Source organism: Oryzias melastigma, linkage group LG9, assembly GCF_002922805.2.
Source record: "Oryzias melastigma strain HK-1 linkage group LG9, ASM292280v2, whole genome shotgun sequence".
Taxonomy (NCBI): Eukaryota; Metazoa; Chordata; class Actinopteri; order Beloniformes; family Adrianichthyidae; genus Oryzias; species Oryzias melastigma.
Window position 1 is genome coordinate 18,063,909 of NC_050520.1, and position 22,410 is coordinate 18,086,318.

The window sequence follows — 22,410 nt, forward strand, 5'->3', positions numbered from 1 at the left end:
CAAACAGGTTTTTGTCTGCAGTTAAACCACTTTTGTAATTATTTTTTGTGTGTAAATCTTTTACTCTGTTTCACAGTCTTAACCAAATTAGATTTTTATTTGTAATTTTAATCCAAGATGTTTTTTAGTATTATTGAGATGCACAACTTGAATTTAGAATAACATAATTTATCATGTAGAAACTTTTAAAAAATAAGTATTATTTGACTGGCGTCAACAGCTGACCCAGTTTCTAAAAGGATTTTTAAGTTATCATAAATAAAAAATAAAATATGAAGAAATAACATGTAAGGTAAGAATGAAAAACACATTCCAAGGTTAATAAGTTGCTTTAATATCCTCAATTTTTCTTGAAGCCCCACTCCAATCATCTTTTGGTCTAATGTAAATATATTCCCAGGAGTCTTTTAGATGTGATTATGCCCTTTATAGGCCAAAGCAAAAAACAATGATGTTTTCTAGGTTTTAAGTTTCTGCTGATTGGCTGTAGTTAATCCAAAACTCACATCTAAGTTGTGGGTGTTGTAGGAAGTAAGCCTCCACTTATTTCCCATCACAACCCCAAGCTAACATTACTGTTGTAACAAAAATGGCGAGCAATATCAGAGCTTTCCAGCCGTACAGCTTTGAGCTAAATGCCAGCTCAGACGAGGAAAACAAGGACGTACATGGATCTACTCGTCTGCAAGTCGGTGTATCGGAATGGAGCGGAGCAGCGAGACTTTGGCCTCACTTTTTTCAAGCAGCGTGTTTCCCTCTGCTCCTGACTCACTGCAATTTAAATATTTAATCAGAAATGCAGTTTTAAGCCTACTTTCTTTTATAGGTCTTCCATCTTTAGAAAAATCCTACACAAACATGTTCAAAATACCAAAAAATTAAATTTTCATTGAAATGGGTCTTTGATTTCTGAGTAAATGTTAAAATAACTGAGTTTCTTATTTTTTTCTGTGTAATTCAAAACAGGAATGTTTGTGGAAATGTTGGTCTGAGGCCTCAGTGTAAAAGAATTTGAGAAATGCAGTTTGAAAAAAGAAATGTTTAGGTTGATATCTGTACAACTAAAATGATTTCAATGAAATAAGTCTCTCAGCTGGCAGTGTTAACTCAATTGAGTTTGTTCACTATTAACCCTATCACTATTGAATGTTTCTTATGAGAATAAACTTTTTGCACTTTTTCTCATTTTATTGGCAACATCACCTCCTTTCTTCATTATATAATGGATGTGAGCTGACAGACCACCTTGGTGTCCTATGTATTCCTTTTAATTATTTGTAAAAAAAAGTTGTGCTTTAACACTTTGATGCCGCAACTTGATGACATCTCGGCTGCATGTTTTATTCACCAAAAGCTCTCACTAATCTCACTATAAAAAACAAATCAGACTGAAACAAATACTTGCAAAAATAACAGTTCAAGCTTCCCATCTTCTACATTTAGAAAAATGTTTTTAAAAACATGATAAAATATAATTTTGGAAGCAAAAAAAAAGGGTTTCAGGCTGAAGACTATGTCCATTTTGCAGCTCATAGAACAAAGAAAAAAGAAAAAAAAAAAAATTGGATGAAGACTTCAGAATTTGAGCCAAGGATGTGCAGTGATGGACTCTTTGCTTCGATCTCCATAGTCGTAGAGAAGCTCCTCCCCTGCTTCGATGTCTCTAGAAGCCACCAGGATTAGATGAGGGGTTTCTCCAATGGCGTGAAGCCTGGTCTGACAGTTTCCACTCTTACTGTGGTTGACCAGCCTCCCAAGACGACCACTTTCTTTTGTGGCATCTATGCTGTAATGTACAAAAATGACAGCTACTTCATGTCGGTGCCTCCGTAGACGCATTCGGTTTTTAGTCCTCACATTTAAATGCATTAAAAACACAAAACATCGACTTACCAGTAACTTTTAGATTGATACCGGAAGTAGTACATGTAACAGCCTGTTTGAGGATCTTGAGCGTACTGATCTTCTCTCGTTTTAGCCTCTGCTAAGTCCAGCAGGTCACCGTGATACTCCACAACAAAGTCTCCCTTTTTGAAAGCTTTCACAGCAAATATTCCTCTTCCTTTTCCTTCTATTTGTCTCACCTGATGAGGTTTAGAAGTCATATTTGTTGTATGCACAATAATTTATTTAATTTTCACAAAACACTGAATATATTGCAAAAATAATAGGTTGTAGATTGAACTCAAAGAGGCTTCAAGTCATTCAGTTACCTCCATTCCTTCTTCTGTGTTTTTATTGATCAGGTCATCAATCTGTCTGTGTTCCTCACTCTAGTGACACAAAAAATATAGCTTTACTCAGCACAAACAGAATGAGTTTATAGTGCAACAACTTAAACACAAACCTTTATTTCAGCTTTAGTTTTCCTGTTACTTCGCCTGATGGGAAAGTAGTCTGTGACCTTTTTGTTTTGGGAAACTTTGTTTTCCCCCCTGAAAAATAAAGAAAACTATATGTACACCTTTCTTCAGCTCATTGTACCTTTTTTTTAAACTTATTAAATCATATGTACAATTTGAACTGACTTTTTTGCTCGATGCTTGCGGCTGGCTTTGCTTTGATGCCCAGATTCTGAAACCTTGCTGTTTGTTGGAGCCTTCACATCTGGTTGTTTGGGAGACTCGTTTTTCTCATCTTCAGGAGTGTGTTCTTTTGTTCCACTACTCTTCTCTTTGGACTCACAGCCTTCATCCTTTGTTTTATTGCCAGCCTCTAAGGATAGTTAGATATGTAGATATGCTTTTAGGTCAGAAGACCACACATTTAGTACTTTTCTGCCTAAAATCACAATATTTCGAAGAGCAAAACTTTAAAAACCTAACAGGTAAACAAATAGCAGATCTATACAGTTTCGTTTTAGATAACTTGATTATTTACCTTCCTTATGTCTTGACATTTCAGGGTTAGCTGCATCAGAATCATTGCCCTCCTGGATCAGCTGACTTGAGCTGTCACTCAGAGGGGATCTAGGTTTTCTTGGACTGCACAGAATCTGCAAAATTGTCTGGAGAGAAAGTTGTTTGAGTTGACTGATTAGAAACTACAGTAAGTACCTCTAATTGGAGCTTTAAAATAATATTGTTACGATATAAGACAGTTAAAAAAAAACTGTGAAACAAAATTGAAATAAACATAAAAGCAACAAAGTACAAAAACATTGCTAACGGGTAACAAACCGGAAGTTGGATTATTTTTGAAGATTTTTCAAGTTAAAGTTAACACGACCTTATTTAAATGCTATGTTAGCGCACGGCTATTTTTTGTTATTATTTGTAGAAAATTTAACAGAATTTTATTAATTTTAGCATACCTTGTTACTAGCTGGTTTGTTTTCCTTTGTCTCAGTTTGCGAAGTGACAGTTTTCTCCTTTGGGTCTTCTTTCTTTTTGTTGGTTCTCAGCGCATTTTTCTTCCCTTTATAAACAGAGAAATAAATACGAATTTTAGCACTTTTTACAAGAGTTACAAAGAAAATGACTTTGTTTTGTCCACGAAGGTCCGCCCCCAGTTACAACTTTACGGCTTATGTTTGCATTATTTTGTAAAGAATAAAGTGAAAATACATAGTAAGTCAGTCTACCTTTTGCCATTACGGTTCCTGGAATAAATTCTAGATAATTTCCAATTAAGTTCACGGTCTTCTTGGTGTTTTTAGGTCTCCTGAACAAACATCAGATCGTCAAAACTGAGAAGGAGCGTGGAGGATTTAAAATCTATCTGACGTATCTCATTGGTTGTACATCGCTTCAGTGGGCGTGTCGTTGGTTACATCTCTTCCTGTCTGTTAAAGAGACACGTGATTCAACGAAGGAGTGTTTGGGTCATACATGCCACCATCAAACTGACAATGGGGGTTTGGAAATTAATAATGCAAATTAGTAAATACTCATTTGCCAAAAGCTGGCAGAACGAATTTAAATACATATGCTCCGAAATTAGAAAAAAAGAATTTCTTAAATTACTTGTAGTTTTCATGTTGTTTACATGTCTACTTCCATGTAAAATGTGTGTGTTTCTTTTTTTAATTAACAAAAACACAGACAATAAAGAATTAGATGAACTTAATTTTGTAAACATGCTATCTTGATCCCCCTTACTCAGACGCTTATTGAAGATTTCATTTTCAGTTTATTGTTTTTTACTTTTTGTATTCATGAAAAAAATCATTATTGAATTAAAAAAAGCTGGTTTAAAAGTATGTGCAGAGGCTCAGAGAAAGAGTGTACTAGTTTATGGTAAAGTATTGCAATAATAATAATAATTTCTTGACATGTAAAATATATTAAATTAGAATTTATATATTCAATAATATCTTGTGAGAGCTACATGGCATTCTGACTTCACAGTAAATCTGTGCAAATCTGGGTCCTTTCTTTCTGTGTGAGGTTTGCATCTTCTCCCTGTATATTTGTTTTCTCTGTGCTTCTCTGGCTTCCTCCCACAGCTAAAAGACATGCTTCTAAATTGTCTCAAGGTGTGCGTGTATATGTGTGTTTGTGGCCCTGTGATGGACTGGCAAACTGTCCGTGGTATACCTCGCCTTTTCCGAACAGCAGCTAGGATAGGCTCCAGCAGTTTTTAGAAAATGGATAGATGAACAACTCCAGTGATTTAGTTCCAATATTGTATGTGTATCTATATGGTTGAGACCTGACTTTTTTTTCAATATATAAAACTAACCGCAATATTTCAAAAAGTAGTTGTATGGGGACAGGAGATGATGAGTTGGACATTAAAAGGCCATCCGGACACATTTGCTGTGGGATTGGTTAAAAAAAAACATCTAAAAGAAAAAAACACACATTTGAGTAGGATTCATATATTTGACCACAGGAACAGAAAACTCTGACCGCAGCATAATGTAAATAAAGGGGCTGCTGTACACTCATGCATCTCTACTTCATGGAAAATCTTGTTATGAATACCATAAATATAACATGCAGCCTAACACAACTGCTTTATTGCAGGGTGTAAAACTATACAAGAACATTTGTCTCTGGGGTGCAGAATGGAGAAGTAGTTATATAAATGGAGATAGTTAAGAAAAACATTGTATTTAGAGCTTTCCAGATCAATTCTAATCTTGGAAAAAAACTGCAATTCAGATAAAATGTGATTTTAATGTTCAAATAAAAACAATCTGTTTACATTTTTTAGTTGTACTCTTGGTACACTCTTCATACACGTCAACAACAGTCACCATTTTGATTTATGAGCTTTATGTCATGGCTTTAGTTGGATTGAGAGCAGACAGTGCTGCTTCACAAAGAATAAATAACATTTTAAATTATGTTGTGTATTGGAGATCAAAACCTTAAACCCAAATCTTAGTCTTTAAGCACACTTAGTTTAAAAGATACATTTGTGCATACTAGTAAGTCTACAAAACCTTTCATTCTTCAACTTCCTCTAAGAGAACTCCCATCATGGGAGTTCTGGGACAAATTTATATTTACTGAGATGTTTTAAGAATGAATAAAATGTTTTACCCCTTGGTGATTAAAATACTTTGAGCTAAACATCTGAGTTCATACTTAAGCTGGTGTTGTAAAAAGATGACATGCTTCTTTTTTCAGAATCTTTTTAACCACCAGGTTAATGAAAAACAAAACACGTTGAAAATTGGATAAACACTTTATACATGAGAATACAGTTTGGAAAGTATATTTATTGCATATGCATTTTAGTGCATAGTTACACTCATGAGCTGTAACTTGCTTTATATAATTAACATCTTTTATAACAAATACATTTAAAGAGAGTCATTTCCAGGTTTGTTTTCAGCAGCTAGAGCTTCTTTAAATTGTTTTTTTCTTTCCAAATTCTCATTAACTTTTCTTCTTTTGACTTGTTTTCTTAATTCAGACTCCCGCTTCTTTACAAGAACTTCACTGAGCTCTCCTTTGTACGCAACATCAAGTTTCTCTCTCATGATTTCACGGGCACGCTTTCGATTTGTATCCACAGATCGTGTCTGATGGCACTGAAGGGAAAAGAAAAGAAAGGCAGGATGATTATCAATAGTAAATAAACAGAAGCAACATACAGCTGATGAACTAAAACATGAGTTTTAGAACTCAGAGAGAACTTTTGCTTGAATTTCTAAGATATTTGACTTGTATTAACACCCTAATTTGTTTTCAACGCTTATAAGTGCATCTGAATTCAAGTAAGAATAAATAAATATAATCTTACTCAACTTAATCATACATTTGAAGTTGACTCTTAAACCAAGAAAGAGAACAAGTAAAGAAAATTAAAAGCTAAATAAACAAAAACAAACACTGAATAATGAAAAACCCCCGTGATGATTAAAAAGGAATGTTGAATGTCAAATCATTTTTTCCAGACGATTAGTTTGGATATGGTTTATTTCAAGAAATCAAAACAAAATAAAACTAAATAAGATAAACAACAAATATATACATATACAGAGATATATCAGGATACTTTGTCATGAATTGATTTGAGAAAAAATATATAGGCTACATTATGCATACATCTTCATACACGTGTAAATAGTTCAATTTAATTACTCTTATTCATAAATAAATAGACATAAAATGAGGACTAGCAACATACAGATTCAAGTTTACCTTCACTACAATCCCAGTGGGGATGTGTTTGAGCACCACACAGTTGCTGGTCTTGTTGGTCGCCTGTCCTCCAGGACCTGAACCTCTCACAAACTGCTCTTCAAGCTCATCCTCAACCAACTCTGGGAAATCCGTCAAATCATTCTTGCCGGCCGCCAAAACACAAGTAATCCCCGGCTGAGACGGTTTGAGCAGCTGAGAGAGACCAGGAGAAGAAGCTCCCCACAAGAGCCGCCAGGACTTTATAGACATCTGTCTGATGAACGAGGAGGCCATTACGATCTACTTTATCCAAGAAGAAAGACTATATTACTGACTTTTGCTGCTGTTGTGTAGCATTTGAACGATTACGACAAAACTCATGCTTGTTTAGGTTCCTTCTTGTCCTTTTACTTTCTTGAGCAATCGTCCAATCGGCAAGCTCGCTTTCTTCTTTGTGGTTGTGAATATGTTGCATTTAGGATAAGCTGGCGCTCTACCGCCATCGTGTGGCAAAAAGAGGAGCACAGAAAAGCTCATAGGAAATTGGAAATCCCAAGGTTAGAAACTTACTTCTGCACTAACAACAACAGTGGTAAATATATGATAATGTTATAAGTTGTAAAATCATTTTTTCAAGTAGCTGATATCATGTTTAAGTTGAGTAAGGAAATGTAAATAAGGTGACCTATATCCAGACTAAAAAACTGCAACTGCGTTGCTTTCATTTCACATTTTTTGATGATAATTTGTAAAAAAAAATCAACATTTCCTCCCAAAAATGTCTTTAATATTGAATTTGTTTCTACAAAATAAAAAATCCTTAGAAGCAAATTCAAGGAAAAGCAACAGCTTGCAAAAAAGGAAGATTTATTCTACAGAACAATTAATACAGTTTTAATTTGAAAACACTATTTTTAATAAAGCAAATGCCAATTTTATTTTACTGTTAAATATACTAAAACAATTCCATTAGGAAAAAACATCACTATTTACTTTCTTTTAAAAGTTAATGTATTAGCCAACTGTATTATTTTTTTATGTATTTAATCCATTTTAAATGAATTATGCTGATATTTTCTTCTTATTCATTAAATTTATTTATTTTAAATAACAAAAAAATATTGTCTTTCCATGAGTTCACTCAGGCAAATATTTTTACTGATGAGTTTTTTTTTTTTTTTTGTTTTTTGTTTTTTTTTAACTTTATTAACAAATATGTAAGTATTAGTTTTATGAATAAATATCCAGTCTTGAACATGGAGATCTTTCCATTTTCTCTTTTAATATTGAAAAAAGTTCATGAATCAACTTCATAACATGCAAATATCTGCGGAGACGCTGCACGCATCAGTTGCTATATCAGTTCTGCTCAGCAGGGGTCGCTCCACCCTCAAAACGGATGACAATTCAACGCTTTCATTCAAGCTTCCGTTCAAACACAAATACCGGAAGTTTAGCTTGACAAATTTGTCGAGTGAATTACAAGAGATGCAGGTTAAAGTGAGTAACATTTTAGAGACACGTTATATGTAGGATTTTTTTTAAATAATCACTTATAAGCGAATTGATTTAGGTGCGGAGAAAACGTCAATAATTTAGCCTACGGAGTGTTTTATTTTTATTTTGAAACGTGCACCGGAAGTGTCTTTCTACCTTTTTTAGGTATTTTTTCAGTGCTTTCAAGATAGAAGTCTTGCATAGGTTCAGACTTCAGGAGTGACAAGTTACAATGGCGAGAGCTGCTCATCTGTCTGTACGTCGTCCTCTCTGGTCTTGTGGACACGGGAAGAAGCTGCTTGTCTGAGTCCGTGAACGTTTCATGTTTTTTTAAAGGACCAACCCAACCAGCTTTTCATGGAGGGGTAGGGTGGATATTCAAGGACATTTTATCGTTACCATAGCTACTTTGGCCTTTTCTATCGATTGAGGAAATCCAGCGTGTTGCCCTCCCGCGCAATGATGTGATCAGATTTGGTAAACACTGTCTGGAGCCGTGCTCGATAGAGCCAAACGGGCTGTTCGGCGTGTGATGCTTGTGTGCGGCTCATCGTTGCTCGTCTTACCCGCGCCCCTTCGCTGCAGACGGACAAAACAAACGGTCACTTGAGGAGGGAGTCAGCCGCGGACTTTCTGGGCGTATTTTTGTATTTTTTGGGGGGGTCTGTGATGACATCCAGACATAATCAAACCAGATCCGACTCTCACTGAGGACGCCCAGCCTCAGTGAAGAAAGTCGCTTCCCTAAACCCCCAAAGAAAGGCGGGCCAACTTTGGATTGTGGTGAAACCAGAGGTGCATCAGGTCCAGGTATGTGATGAACACTGTCAGCCATCAATTTGTCATTACCGTGCTGCCATGTTGCTAGGTAACTATCTAATGATGGGTTTACTCCAGTTCACTTATCACGGAAATGTAATGTCACGTCAAATACATCTTATTTTGCAACAATAATGCCCCGGCATGTGCGTGTGTGTGCGTGATCACGGCCCGTCGTTCACGCATTGAAAACAGCAGCAGATCTCCCTGCTCTCATGCCATCTATGGCCCTGTTGCTGCAAATACTGGAGGCATGCTCGTTAAAGCTGATAAAATGTTCTGTCTGCGCCTTGAGCTGGGCTGATCTTATCATCTGCATCATCACATTGGACCAAGACAGCCACGGAAGCAACCACAGCAACACATGATGGGGTTGTGTCCACATGTGCTCCTTGCAGCTGTTTCATCAGAAATTCCTGCCACTTTAAGGTCATTTGTGGTAAATGTGGTTATCTGAGTAGCCATTTTGTGTCTTTTTTTGCCCTTAAAAAAATCATACCCCAGCTTAAAGTGAGCTTATTCTCATCAAGCTTGTCTTTTCTAGTCCATATATTGTTTTTATTTTTCCGATGGGGGAAATTTTATGTAGGACTGCTGGAAAAAACAGCGTGTCATTTGAACAGTGATTAGCGGTGGCATCAATTTATATCACTATTTGTTCTTTCTTTTGCACAGCAGAAACTGAAAGAGTGACTTGTCTTGACTCAGCAGTCTGTGAGTCATCAAGGTTGTGCTGACCTGTTGGTTCAGTCCAGATGATCAGTGAAGTTCCGATATGCTGGATCTAATCAGGAGCTTCTATCCTATGACTTCAATCTCTGCTTGATGAGGGTTTATTCTACAAAAGGGCAAAATGCAGCCTTTTTGTTCGAGTGTGTGGTGGAAACACATGACACACATACCAAGGCAAATAGTTTTGGGGCCAGTAGTACTGTGAACGAAGGGTGTGAACTTTCCTTGACATGTAAAAACTTGATGCCTGTGTAACACAGAAGGCTACACTGTGTGCCTTGAAGTTTTCCGTCTTTGGCTTTTTAAAAAATGATGAAATCACAAAACTTTTAGAAGTATTGGTTCTCATCTTGTTTTAAAACTCATCAAAAACGATTAACTTAATTTTTTTGTGTGAATAGCAGAATTTGTGCGTGCCACACAACTGCTTCACATGTAAGCGCAGTTTGAATCAGTTCTTACTTGTTTTTGAGTCATAGATGAAGGCTAGATAAAGGAGTTATGTGTTTAAACTCAGACTTGCCTTTAGGAAAACGCAACAACAACAAGACATGTTTACCAGCAAAAGAAAAATGTTGTACAACAATATTTCTTTAAAAACAATATAAGGAGGAAGTAAAATGAAATAAATGTCCAATGAAAATTGTGTTTTTAACATGTTCCTGAAGCATTTTGCTCATGATAGAGAGGCGTTTAAAAAGCATATTTGAGTATTTTAATCATAAATAAAAGACCACTGGGGACACTTTTAGAAAAGATTAAAAGATGATTGGAGTGGGAGTTTAATTTGATTGCTGCATTTGTAAAGTAACTCAAAATAATCTTACATTTGCCTCCATGCTTGACAACTTGATCAACGCATATCCCCTCCCAACCCTCCACAAGCTGGCTGTTCCCATTAAATCAGGGGTCCCCAACCCCCGGGACATGGACAGTCCAAGGGCCACAAAGTACCAGGAGCCCAGACAGGGAAAAAAAATGCATATGCTAACTTTGAATCTTAACGTTTTTTTATTTTCTGATTCTGAGGGACCTTTTATTTTGAAAAATTACTGGATTCTGTTCACCACATCTACCTATCTTGCCGAGCTGCATGACTTAATCGGCTGTGTATATATATATATATATATATATATATATTATTCTGGGCCATTAAGCCTCTCATTAATTAAATGTAGCTTTAAATATTTACAATAATTAAATTATTGCAATTTTCTTTATATAATAATTCTAACATTTTTTACTTTTAACAGCAGCACACACAAGTTCCCTTCAAAATAAAACGCATCTTGTGTCAAATAGGAGCCTCCTGAAGTAGAAGATTTATTTAAAATAATAACTGCAAACATGGCCTTCTCCAAAATTACGACTTTAGTGCACCTTCATCCTTTGTCTCCCTTTACGGTCAAACGTAAACAACATTTTTATCTAGATGTTTAAGCTTATTCAATTATAAATTGCTCTTACCATCATTTTTCTTAGTTATCTGACATGTTAAAATTTTAAAATTAAGTGTTAAAACTTAATAGATAAAAGTAATTAAATAAAAGTATAAACCCTTAACTTTTTGAAATTCTTGGCAGTCAAAGAGCCACAAAGAAAGGAGGAAGCAGCCAGATGTGGCTCCAGGGCCTCAGGTTGCAGACTACGTCTGTTCTATCCAAAGGACATTTAGGTTTTTGGAGAGGTCTTGTGAATGTGTGTGTGTGTTTTTTTTTAAACAAGATTTTGCAAAGCAAAGCTTTTTGCTCACTTTATTTTTAAAAAAAAAAAAGATTTTTTTTAGTTCTCCTTTTAATTGCCAGTTAAATATTGAACACATGCAGAGAATAATTTACTGAAAAAAAAGAGCGTTTTTACGAACATCTTCTACTGCTCGGTAGAATGATGACAGGTCCATTCTTGTAAAATCTATTTTCTTAAGAATGTTCTTCCTCCTTGCAATTGCTACCATATTTTTGTTTAGACTTGTGTGTTTTTTTGGCTATACTTTTCTGTATTTTAGTGATTTTTTTTTTTTTGGGTGGATTTTTCTTTACACTTTTATTAAAAGGTCAATGTTTTACTGTTTGATACTTTTTAGCATATTTGTAGTTTATCTCTAGACAAACAAAATGTTCTGTAAGAAAGAGGAAATGTTTCTTGTGTGTTGCCAGCACAACTCAGATCCTGTATTTGGGCTTCTTCAATAACTTGTGTTTTCAGTTCACATTTGTCTTGCAAAAATCTCCACAGACTTGAAAATGCCACGTAGTCACAGAAAGGATTTTCCACCAAGCCCAATGGAGACTATTTACGTTGAAGACTATGCAAATGTGCAGACACACATAGATCTCAGATTACACATTAGTCCATAACCTCATACAATAAGTGCATGGCGTTAACATTTATTGCTCTTCACTGGCTTTACTGTCATGTGAACTTTCATTTCTTGGCAAAACATTAAGTAACTTTTTTTTTTTTTTTTTTTAGCACAAGGCTTGTTTAATAATTTATGTGAACGAGAATGCAGCACATTCAAAAATGCTTCGTGTGTGTGCTACTTTTGTTTTGGAAACTCAAAAAGTTCTTCAAATTCTGTAGAAATGTTGAAATACTTGCAGAATTTGCACGTTGTCTGATGGGATGAACATGGGTTGCATGGACTCCTAATATTTGCTCAGTCATCTGCTTTGCCTCTGTGCAGAAGCCTGACAGGCCTTTTGATCTGTTGGGGAGAAAACACAGTAAATAGATGTTGGTGCAGTGGAACATTTTGACAGAGGAGCCTGCAGCTTTCGAGCGCGTGTCCCAGCCTTGTTTGAGTATTCATAGCATGTGGTTTTTTCAGCCTTTCATATTCATGCATGTGACATATCCTCTGTTTTCCTGTTGAAGCTGTCAGTTTGCCTTCAGATTTTCCTCACAAGACGCATTTCCTCAACGTGTTGCAATGAATAACGGTGTTCATGGGTTCGTGGCCATTGAGTAAACTAGTCAAGAGAGCTAAAAAAGCGACATTTCCTGCTGGTGAAAGCCTGAATGACGCATGGGGCTGCTCACCACAGATTTTGGTTCCATTTGTGTTCCTTGTGAGTTGTTTATCAGTTGAGATCGCTGGTCACAGTTGGTGACAAAAAAATCCCAGGTACACACAGTTTCCTGATCCTACGGAGGAATACAGATGCTTGTTTGCAGTAGATCATCAAATGTGTTGATGTCATTATTTTGGGTAAGCATTTGCTTATTTTGTGTAAACAGAAGTTCAGTAACTGCCTTTAGAAATGACTCAGGCTTTAAAGTATTTACCTTGTACCAGTTACTCTTACATGAGGCGTAATCTCAAAGATTTACTGGCAAAATGTAAAGTGATCTTATGTCCTCACATTTCTTGCAATTTTTAGCTGAATATTTTAGATTTGATTAAACTAAATTGGGAAATTATGTCGCTCATGATTTCTATTTCAGTTTTTTGAATAATTTAATGATATAAAGAGGAGTCTTCATTCTTAGCGGTTTTGCTTTAGAACAGGAAGGAGATGGAGCCAAGTGGTCATTTCAGGTGCTTTGAAGATGAAGAGTTTTATCCCAAATGTAAATCTGTTATATGACTTTTATTAGTAAGAAAAGTGTATCTTATGTCTATATGGCTAGAAAACTATATGCTAGGGGTGTCCAAAGTTAGTCCTCGAGGGCCGGCCTCCCGCTGGTTCGGCTGCTGATTACCTGGATCGGGCAGTAGTATAAACCTGCAGAGCCGGAGACCCAACAACGCTCACAGAACCGCATTCTCAGGACCGCATTCTCAGGACCCAGGCTTTTTTAACACAGCGCCCCTACTGGCTGGAGGACTAACAGCATCCTCAGGACGATATATATATATATATATATATATATATAAAAAGTTTGATGGTTTATAAAAAATAGATTAAAAGACATTGTTTTCTCATGAAAAATCGTTCAAATGCAATGCATTGTGGTCTATGCAATGCATTTGAGAGACTTTTCATCGAAGCACACCGAAGACTTCTGGGAAATTTCAAGGCCACTCAATTGGTAAGAATTATCTCTAATAACTCACAATAAATAGAAGAATAGATACATTTTTAGTGAAAAACTAAACTAAAATAAAAACTGTCTTTAACAAGCACTGACACCAATTGAATTTAAATTATCTGTAAGATTCAGCATTGACAACAGTAAACATGAACAGCAGTGCCACTACTTAGTGCAAAATTGTTGTAAACAACAGAACAAAAATTAAATAATTCAAGTAGCTGCCAAGCACATTGGTGCCCGCGACAGCCAGTCTCGCAATGCGTATCTACCTCCGAAAAGAATGTCTTGCCAAAAGAAGGAAGAATATAACGTTTTACAGCCTCTTCAAAAGAAAATAAAAGATCGATACTTGGTGAGAATCAATTGCAGGACTCAATATATCAATATATCGCAATATCGATATTTTGCTACACCCCTACTATACAGGGCACTGGTGGAGGGAATTTGAATGCACCCATGTCTTGGGTAATTAGCATTGATCATGACGTCAGTTGTATTTAGAATATGTGGCACTCCACAGAAATTTCTTCATCACCAACCTGAAGTTGGGAATTAAATAGTCGAGAGTTAATAAAAAACAACTAAAATCTGTTGTTGTTTTATTGATATTAATTTAAGAAAATGGTGAAAAGGCTGCAAAATATTTTATAAGGCCTCCAACTGAACAGCAGACACACCACACACTGGACTATCAGCGAGGCTTATTAGCTGATTGAAGCCCCGCAGTGCTTCGAGTCTGTTTTCAGAAATATCTTTTCTCGGTTGTGGAGCTGTTTTCCTGCATGCAGGGAGACTTCATCAGCTGGCTGAAAGTCAGGAGGTCTGAGTTCCCTCATAATTCACCTTTAGCAAACAACTGGGGATAATGATGGTACCTGGGATGAGCTCCCAGCATGCACCTGGGCGTCAGCCAAAACACAATGTTCCACATTGTGTTTTCGAGCTTCACGCACTCCTTCTCCGCTCTACCTGCCCTCCCGCCTCATCTCCCCCCCCAAATAGAACAGGTGATGTCTGGAGCGGAGCCGCTGTTGACAGGGACAACAGGGGTACAACCTGTCCCCGTGCATCCTTGATGAGCCAGGTGATGAATGGCACATCGCCGCTAATGCTCCGAAAATGTCTGGCAAATGAGACAAAAGCGAGCACTTTCTGTAATTTGTCTGCTTCCCCCCCCTCTCCCCTTCACACTCTCTGGACAGCAGTTCTTCCTAGTGTGGGTGGACTTCAAGAAAAGCTGCTTTTTTTATAGCAGTTGTCCACCCTCGCTGTGTTCTTACTTAGCATCCTGTCAGAGAAGAGGACAGTCACTAACAATACACGCCGCTGATGAAGTGAAATAAAGGAAGTATGACTCACCTGGGCTTTTTTTAAAAAATATTTTTCTACCAGGAATTGTCTTTGCTCTTAAGCAGGAAAAGCTGCTTTGGACAAACAAAGCTGATGCATTTTCAGCTCATATAATCAGCAACATTTTCAGAGATCCTTTCTGCAGCATCCAGACAGGAATTCACAGGTGGATCTCAGTTCTTCATTATCGCCACGGCCTTCAGGACGTTATGACTCCCACTGTATCTGTAATTTTATATGCGCCTGTGTTTTGCTCCAGCGCCGTTCCTCCCGCAGCTCTCGGCGCAACTCTGACTCACATGGATCTTGTAAAATGAAAGTGACAGCACTGCTTCATGTCACTGCATCCATACCCCCCCCCACCCTCTTTTCCACTGGCATAGACACCTGATTTCTCTCCGAAGCCTAAAAATAGATTCTTTCAGGCCTTAACTCCCTCTCATTTCTTCACCAAATCTCCTGCTCTGTTTCGCTCACTCCCACTAAAGTCTTTATCAGGAGGTGTTTCTGTATAATCTGCGTTTGTCCTTGCTAAACTGCCATCTTCATCCAGATTGATGTGTTTGTGAAAAAGCGAGAGATGTAAATTGCATTTATCTTATTTAGATTCCTAGCTCTTCTTGCATCGTGATTTTGTGCTGAGATGTAAGATAGAAAGAGGGGCTTTCTGCAAAGCTGGAAACCTGACCTCAGAACCCACTGAAATGTTGGCTGAAGTCACAGGACCTCATCTGAAAATGGCCTTTTATGGTCAGCTTCACTTGGACGTTGTGAGACACATTTTTTTTAAGTGTTTGCAACTTTGAAGGTTTTGAGGAAACTGTTTTTGTGATCATGTGGTTCACTTGTAAACATTTTCTGGTTCGTATTTTTTTAAATACATATTTTAAATCTATTTTAAAAGCCCTCCCAGTGGTCTCTATCTATCATCATGCTGTTTTTAGATAAAATAATAATACAAAACTGTTGTTTTCTTAAACATAGTTTCTGCAGAGCGGCTGTAGTTCATTAAAAATTCAACTGTAGGTAAGCCTGCACTCATTTCCCATCATACCTTTGTTTACGCTCTCTTCCGTTTACTTACAGCCCCTCAGAACCTCAACCTAACATTACTGATGCTATCCAGCCGTACAGTTTAGAGCCATCTAGATGCCAGCTGGGCAAGGAAAACACAAACATGCATAAATCTATTTGTTTGCAAGTGGATGCATCAGAATGGAGCGGACCAGGGAGGCAGTGGCCTGCCGAGCAAAGTTTGTACGTAACAACTACAAACTATTTATTTTTTTTCCTGATTCACCACAATTTGAAGAAAGAAATATTCAAAAAGGTAGTTTTAATCTCAATTGTATTCACATATGTCCTCCATTATTAGAAAAATACTGCACAAAACAAGTTAAAAACATGATTTTCATTGGCGTGGGTTTTTAACACTTCTCCATAGAAACCCTTAACCTGCTGACGTATTTAAATCGGTGTGTTTCGGGTTGTGAGAAGTGCTGGATGTGCAGGTTTGAACTGCTGGAAGGAAAACAAAACGACACAGGCATAAGTGAAAGTGGAGACAGAAGAAACGGGAGAAAGAGGTATCGGTCTCGACCGCGTCTGGTCTCTGTTTTCCTCGTCACTGACTTAGTAAGGGAAGGGCCAATTGTACATCTCCATGGTAACTCCTACCCATTCAAGCAATGGATAAAAGGACAGGAAACTGAATACGTTTTGGCCGAAGGCAAAGTTTGAATTTCTTTTTTTTTTTTTAAACTTTTTTATCTTTCACAGCTGTGATATCTTTAATAGTTGTTCTGAAAATCAGGGAAGCATCTTCTTGTGTGTTTTTTTTTTCTGGGATACAAGGATTTATTTTCCCCATGATTCATATAAAAACCTATTTTCTTTTTGTTTCCGTTCAATATATGATTTGTGTATTACTAAATGGCAACAAAAACTAAAAATATCCTTTTATAAATTCGCTAAGGATCAAGTAACAATTAAGAAAACCCTCTCAGAAATCTCCTACTAAGCCTTATGTGATGTAATAAAACAATAATTAATAAATATTTCCTAAATTTAGCACAATTGTTTGATAATTTTAACATAAGCATACTGGTATGCAGAAGCAACAAATCACTTTCCTCACAATTCAGTTTAATGGCGTAACAAACGCTTCACTTTTCAAACCAGAATTGTGGTATCTCCAGTGTTTACTTACTGGTGTAATATCTCCAAAGGGAAATTAAACTTTTGAACAAACATTACGTTTTACAATGAAAAAGAAAATATCAATTAAAAAATATGATTTTGGACCAAATATGTTTGAAATTATTTTTTTACTCTGATCCTGGTTTGGATTATTACTGCACATCTTGGTTTATGTTAAATACTTTAATATTTAAATGTTAATTTCTCTTCTTTTAAAGAGCACAATAATTGTTTGTTTAATAGATAAAATAGTCTGCTGAAAACTGTTAGAGATTTGTTTGGAGTTTATTTTAAGCCATAATGTTCAGGTTTTGTGTCTATAGTGGGGTAAGCGCTCGCTGCAGTCTCCTTCCTTCATTTGAATCTGCTGCTACCAAACACAGCCACGCAGAGACGGATGGAGATGTTGGGGAGAGATTGCTTGCAAGAACTAAAGATTTTCCTTTCCTGTGCCCTGTTAGCTAAATGAATTAGTTAATGGAATTGACTGAATGCATGGGTGGAAATGCCTTCCTTTCCTGTATCTGCTGCCGTTATGTAAGTCTGCTCTCTGCAGTGTATTTAGGCTGTCTGCTCGCAGAGAGTAACAGCGAGGGGTGGATCCCCGTTTAACCTTGGCATGAAAACTGATTAATCCAACCGTAGTTTGCATATAAGGTCGTCTAATTTTGGACTTGAGGGTTGATTAGAGATGGAGCTGATGGTGTTGCTTAGTGAGCTGGTTGTAACTGTTGGTTTTTCCGGAAAATGCAACGCATCAGTCGAACCAAAGCAACAGAAGCAACTTTTTTAAAGCACTTATTTTCTATTAATTTATACACTTTCATGATATTAATTCTAAGAAGTGCTCAATTTTGAGGTTTTTATTGAATGTGTAAGCTTTGTAGAACTTTTTGGGTGACTTGGCCATGGTCAGATTACTTTTAATCACATAGTGCATTGTGGTATATTAAGGAATTATTAAATATTCAGGTACATCTGCTGACGACGAGGTAAAATTCAAAATCTTGGCTGCAGTTGGATTTTATTTGGTAAAGTTAGTGCCGATCGCGGTGCCGTGTCGCTCAGCGCTTGCTTTTGTTCTTTCCTTCCGTGTTAGGATAATTTTTAGAAACCGCTCTGGCTTTCAGGGCCACCGTGGGAGGAGGAGAACGAGGAGAAGGAGGACGAACACAATGAAGGAGATGCACACGGGGTGTCAAGTATTTTTAGCTTTCCCCTTGTGCTGCGATGATGAGTTAAGAACAAGGGCAAGATGGGCATCCCACCTCCAAAGCTTGTAAGAGACTGCAGGGACTATTGTTATTTAATGTGCTGTGTTCGTGCATTATTTAGGAAGACGGTGGTGCGCCAGTGTTTGTCACTTTCACTCGAGCAGCTGTGGTTTGATCATCAATTTTATTTCCTCTGTCTTGTTTTTAAAAGATCAAGTCCAAACTAAATTATGGATCCTTCTAAACGTTTCTGCCTCCTCTTACGGCTCCGCTCCTCTAGCCATGTGTGATGTTGAGAACCCTGACCAAAGACAGGGTAAATGTTTGCATATTCCCCCTGTGCTTTATTAAAATTAAGCTCAATTTGAACAGGATATTTGACCACCCTTGCTGCATCTGTGTACTGTTCTGAAATAACCTTCTTTCTGTGTCAGGGTTTGTTAAAACAATAGAAAGAGAAAGGCCAAAAATGTTGTTTGTTTTTTTTTGCTGTTAAGTGAAAGAAGTCTCAATCTGCTCTTCATGTACTCACCAAAAATGTGATTGCTTCAAGTAATTGAATAAGTGATGTACCACTGGGTGCTGTCGCACTACACCCTGCAAACTGTGTTACTATTTTAGCTCATGGAGCTTCTGAGAGTTCCTTGTTTGGTGCATTCAAGCTGTGGATACATGTAGGAAAAAGTTGGAAAAAGATCTCAAGACAATCTGTATCTGTGTGTATTTGTGTCTGTCCAATCCTGTTTGACAGTTACACAGATTAAGAAAATTATCTGCTTCTCTTGGGAAGAATTAAACAAACACAATGTATTTTCTTGATTCTGCCTTTTCATTTTGTTTCTCCCTGTATCTCATTAAAATCCCATTTAGAAAATCGTCTTCACTACTTTGCGTGCTACAGCCATATAATAATGTTTACAATGAATTCACTTTATTATTTTTTCATGGAAATAAAATAGGCTTCCGTGCCATTATTAGGCCAAATCAATTTGCTTGGTGTCGCAAATGAAAAAGTCCTGCTGAGGTAAAGTTTCATTGTTCTGGAAGTGCTGTAAATTATCTCAAATGTGCTGATAACTCGCTGGTAGAAAATATTGTCTGTGTCGTTCTTTATGTCAAATAAGTTTAAAAAAGTCAATTAATCAAATTACAATCTATTTTCACTTGGAGAATGCAATACTGATTCATCAAATCAAATCCATTTAAAGAAATATCTTGTTTTTAAGGCAAAAAACGGCTTTTCTGTTAGTTTTTAAGTATTATATAGATGATAGTTCTTTCCATGTTCAGTTTCAAGCACAAGTTATGTAAAAATGTTTTTTTCATTAGGAAAATTAATGCTTTTTGGAATGAAAACTTGACAAATAAAGTTGACTTTTAAGCAAATCACATTCATTTCCCACTTCAACTATATTTTTTTTCTTAAGAAATTGTCCCAAGTGGTCTTTTAATTGGGATTATTAAGTTTTTATCGAAAATATTTGAAAAACTGTTTTGCTTTTTAAGACCTATTCTCTGCAGAGCAGCAGGAGCTCATTAGAAATTCACGTCTGGGTTATGGGCGAGGATGTTGGCCTCTCTGCTAATTTCCCATCAGCCCTTTGTTTACACTCACCCCCCCCCCAGCTTATAGCACCTCACAAACGTATGCTAACAATAGTGCAGCAAAAACAAACAGTGAGCACTATTGGAGTTATCCAGCTGTACAGTTTTGAGCAAGATGGCAACTCAGAAGAGGAAAACAAAGACGCTAATTTATCTTTTGTCTGCCAGTGAATGCATCAACTTTGTAGCAGAAAAGGAAGAGTTTGGGCTGCTCACAACAGCTACTGCGTCACAGACTTTTTCAAAGCAGGTGCTTTCATCTTCTACTGATCCAACATGATTTGAATAAACAAATATTCACAAACAGTTTTAATCTTAAATTATTGTGTTATTGTCCTCTATTATGTGAAAAATTCTGCGAGAACATTCTAAAAACACCTAAAACACCATTTTTAATGGAGTGGGTCTTTAAATCAGAAAGTTTGCAGTGACACCTATTGTTAAATGTTAAAAAAACACAATACTTATAAAGCTCATCAGCTATGTTAGATTCTTGTCACTTTCCAAAGTATTATTTTTGCATCAACTGACATTTGGAGCATTTAAAGATTATTTCACTTTTGCATTTTGCAAAGATCTTTCCTGAGAAACTCCTATTGTGAGGAAAATCCTTCATATAACCCTGACTGACGTCCTCCAACTACTCTGGGATTCAGGAAGTGCTCTCCCTCCCTGTTATTATGTGCCAATCTTTGAAACATTGCTAAATTTAAAGAAGTGCCACCACTTTGCCCTTCAGGAAGAAAAAAAAACCTGTGAGCAAACACTCCCCTCGAGTGTCGCACTCAGAGTTTGACCGCACAGCTGCAGCTCTCCATTCTGTCTTTTTCATCCACGCTGCCTTGACTATATGTTGCATTTATGAAGGGATTAAATGTTACATTCACATTACTGGACCAAAGTGAAAACATGAGATAATGACTTTGTGCAACATTGCATAAGCATAATCTGTTTGGTTTTAGTGAATTTCGGCATTAAGTTAATTATGTTTATCATAAAAATGGTTGTTTTTAGGTGCTTAACAGGCCTTAAAGGGAACTAGTTGGGTTAAGATCTCGACTGTCCAATGATTAAACGGATCATTTGTGAAGTAGTATCCTCCTCAACCATCCACAATCCTTCGATCTGTAACTCTTGGTGACACATCTAGCAAATTCTTAGGCTTCTATAGGGAACAAAAACTAGATGACTTAGAATCACCAGCTTTGTTGCAACAAGAGCGAGAACATTTTAGGCTGATTTATGATAATCATTGTGCTCCGGCGTGTGCCGCTGTTGCGTCACTGAAGGAGGGTGGGGGGGTGGAGATAGTATTTTTAGATGGGAATGAGCATATTTTTTGAACGAGCGTCAGGCGCTCTGCTTGCGTATGCTTGGATTATTGTGACTGAGCTATTTTTACGCCCCTGTGTGTGACAGGGCTTTTTCTGGGTCAAGCCTGGTGCCAGTTCTCTCTAGAGGGTTGCCGGTGGATCGAGCAACCAAGTTTTCTATGCTGCGCGCAGCATCTGCAACAGTCTCAGAGGAAACGTTCCGAAAGGATCCAGTGTCCTTAGGAGGAGGAGGAGGAGAGTCCTTCTTAGGTTAAAGTATGTTTTTTTTAAATGGTATATTTGGATTAGGGATCATCTGTAAAGGTGATATTCATGCAGGTCACTCTAAGACACTGTAGGAAAAAAACCAAACAACTGGAATTTATGGAATCATGTCTCCACCTCAGAGCATGAGGTCTAATTAGAAAATGTGTTTTTCAGTCATGCTCCCGCTTTCATGCGAAGCAGCAAACAGATTTGGAGGATGGAAACATGCTTTTTTCCAAACCCTCATCATCAGAAAATCTTGAAATGTGCTTGTTTTCTCGAAGCAGCTATTTAGGTTTCAATGAATCTGTATCAAACAAAATCGTTACAGATTTTAAAACAACAGAACTTCTCTTTGATCTAACCATCATTAGAAAATGACTGCTTCCTTTCAGTAAATTCTTTCAAGGCTTCATTCGTTATTTTTCTTTCTTTTGTGTTATTTACAGCTTACCGACTGATGTTTTAATTTGCTTTAACATCATATTTGGTCGTCCTGTTTATTTCCTTTTTATTTTCTATTTCTTTCATCTTTTGTCTTTGTTCATCGTGTGTTATTTAACACATAATCAGTTATTTAACACATAAGTCTGGTAATCCCTTCCATTGTTGCAAAGGACTTTTCTCTTGTTTGGGGGTCACATTTTTCTGTTATTTAAGCTCCTTTAACACATGAGAATAATTGCATAATTTAATATAGGTTTATATATTTTTAGAAAGAAAAAGTGCAAGATATATATATAAAAACATGATTGGGGACATATAACAAAGGGAAAAGTCTTATTATAGCCAGTA

The 22,410-nt window shown here is 36.8% G+C and overlaps 4 protein-coding genes and 1 long non-coding RNA gene across 12 annotated transcripts in view; 2 read left to right on the forward strand and 3 right to left on the reverse strand.

Moving 5' to 3' along the window:
* The window catches only part of rilpl2 (Rab interacting lysosomal protein-like 2), a gene marked incomplete in the record, with an annotated part of 2,171 nt that extends 1,733 nt beyond the window's left edge, over nucleotides 1-438 (forward strand). Inside the window, 1 exon segment of the mRNA XM_024276109.2 lies at nucleotides 1-438.
* An 808-nt stretch (nucleotides 439-1,246) lies between these two features.
* Nucleotides 1,247-3,816, reverse strand: kmt5ab (lysine methyltransferase 5Ab). The gene is made up of 8 exons (XM_024276108.2): nucleotides 3,584-3,816; nucleotides 3,314-3,417; nucleotides 2,881-3,007; nucleotides 2,529-2,715; nucleotides 2,348-2,435; nucleotides 2,214-2,273; nucleotides 1,894-2,084; nucleotides 1,247-1,786 (listed from the first exon to the last, which is right to left on the reverse strand). Exons 1-8 carry the CDS (start codon nucleotides 3,591-3,593, stop codon nucleotides 1,576-1,578), a joined length of 978 nt encoding a protein of 325 aa, XP_024131876.1. The 5' UTR covers nucleotides 3,594-3,816; the 3' UTR covers nucleotides 1,247-1,575.
* A 1,802-nt stretch (nucleotides 3,817-5,618) lies between these two features.
* On the reverse strand, nucleotides 5,619-7,034 carry lg9h12orf65 (linkage group 9 C12orf65 homolog). Its single transcript, XM_024275665.2, has 2 exons — nucleotides 6,600-7,034; nucleotides 5,619-5,986 (listed from the first exon to the last, which is right to left on the reverse strand). The coding sequence occupies exons 1-2, from the start codon at nucleotides 6,873-6,875 to the stop codon at nucleotides 5,756-5,758; spliced, it is 507 nt and encodes a 168-aa protein (XP_024131433.1). The 5' UTR covers nucleotides 6,876-7,034; the 3' UTR covers nucleotides 5,619-5,755.
* Nucleotides 7,035-7,987: 953 nt separating this feature from the next.
* LOC112147937 (membrane-associated phosphatidylinositol transfer protein 2) overlaps nucleotides 7,988-22,410 on the forward strand; it is a 39,638-nt gene continuing 25,215 nt past the window's right edge. For 3 of the 8 annotated variants that reach the window (XM_024274631.2, XM_024274635.2, XM_024274633.2), the window contains exon 1: nucleotides 8,145-8,888. The gene's annotated coding sequence lies outside the window, so the exon portion shown is untranslated. Of the gene's footprint in view, nucleotides 8,082-8,143; nucleotides 8,889-22,410 lie in introns of those variants that run through there. The other 5 variants (XM_024274637.2, XM_024274639.2, XM_036213544.1 and 2 more) reach the window with 4 other exon arrangements.
* Nucleotides 11,339-15,524, reverse strand: LOC118599143. The gene is made up of 2 exons (XR_004948436.1): nucleotides 15,027-15,524; nucleotides 11,339-12,336 (listed from the first exon to the last, which is right to left on the reverse strand). It is a non-coding gene; the product is annotated as an uncharacterized LOC118599143 (long non-coding RNA).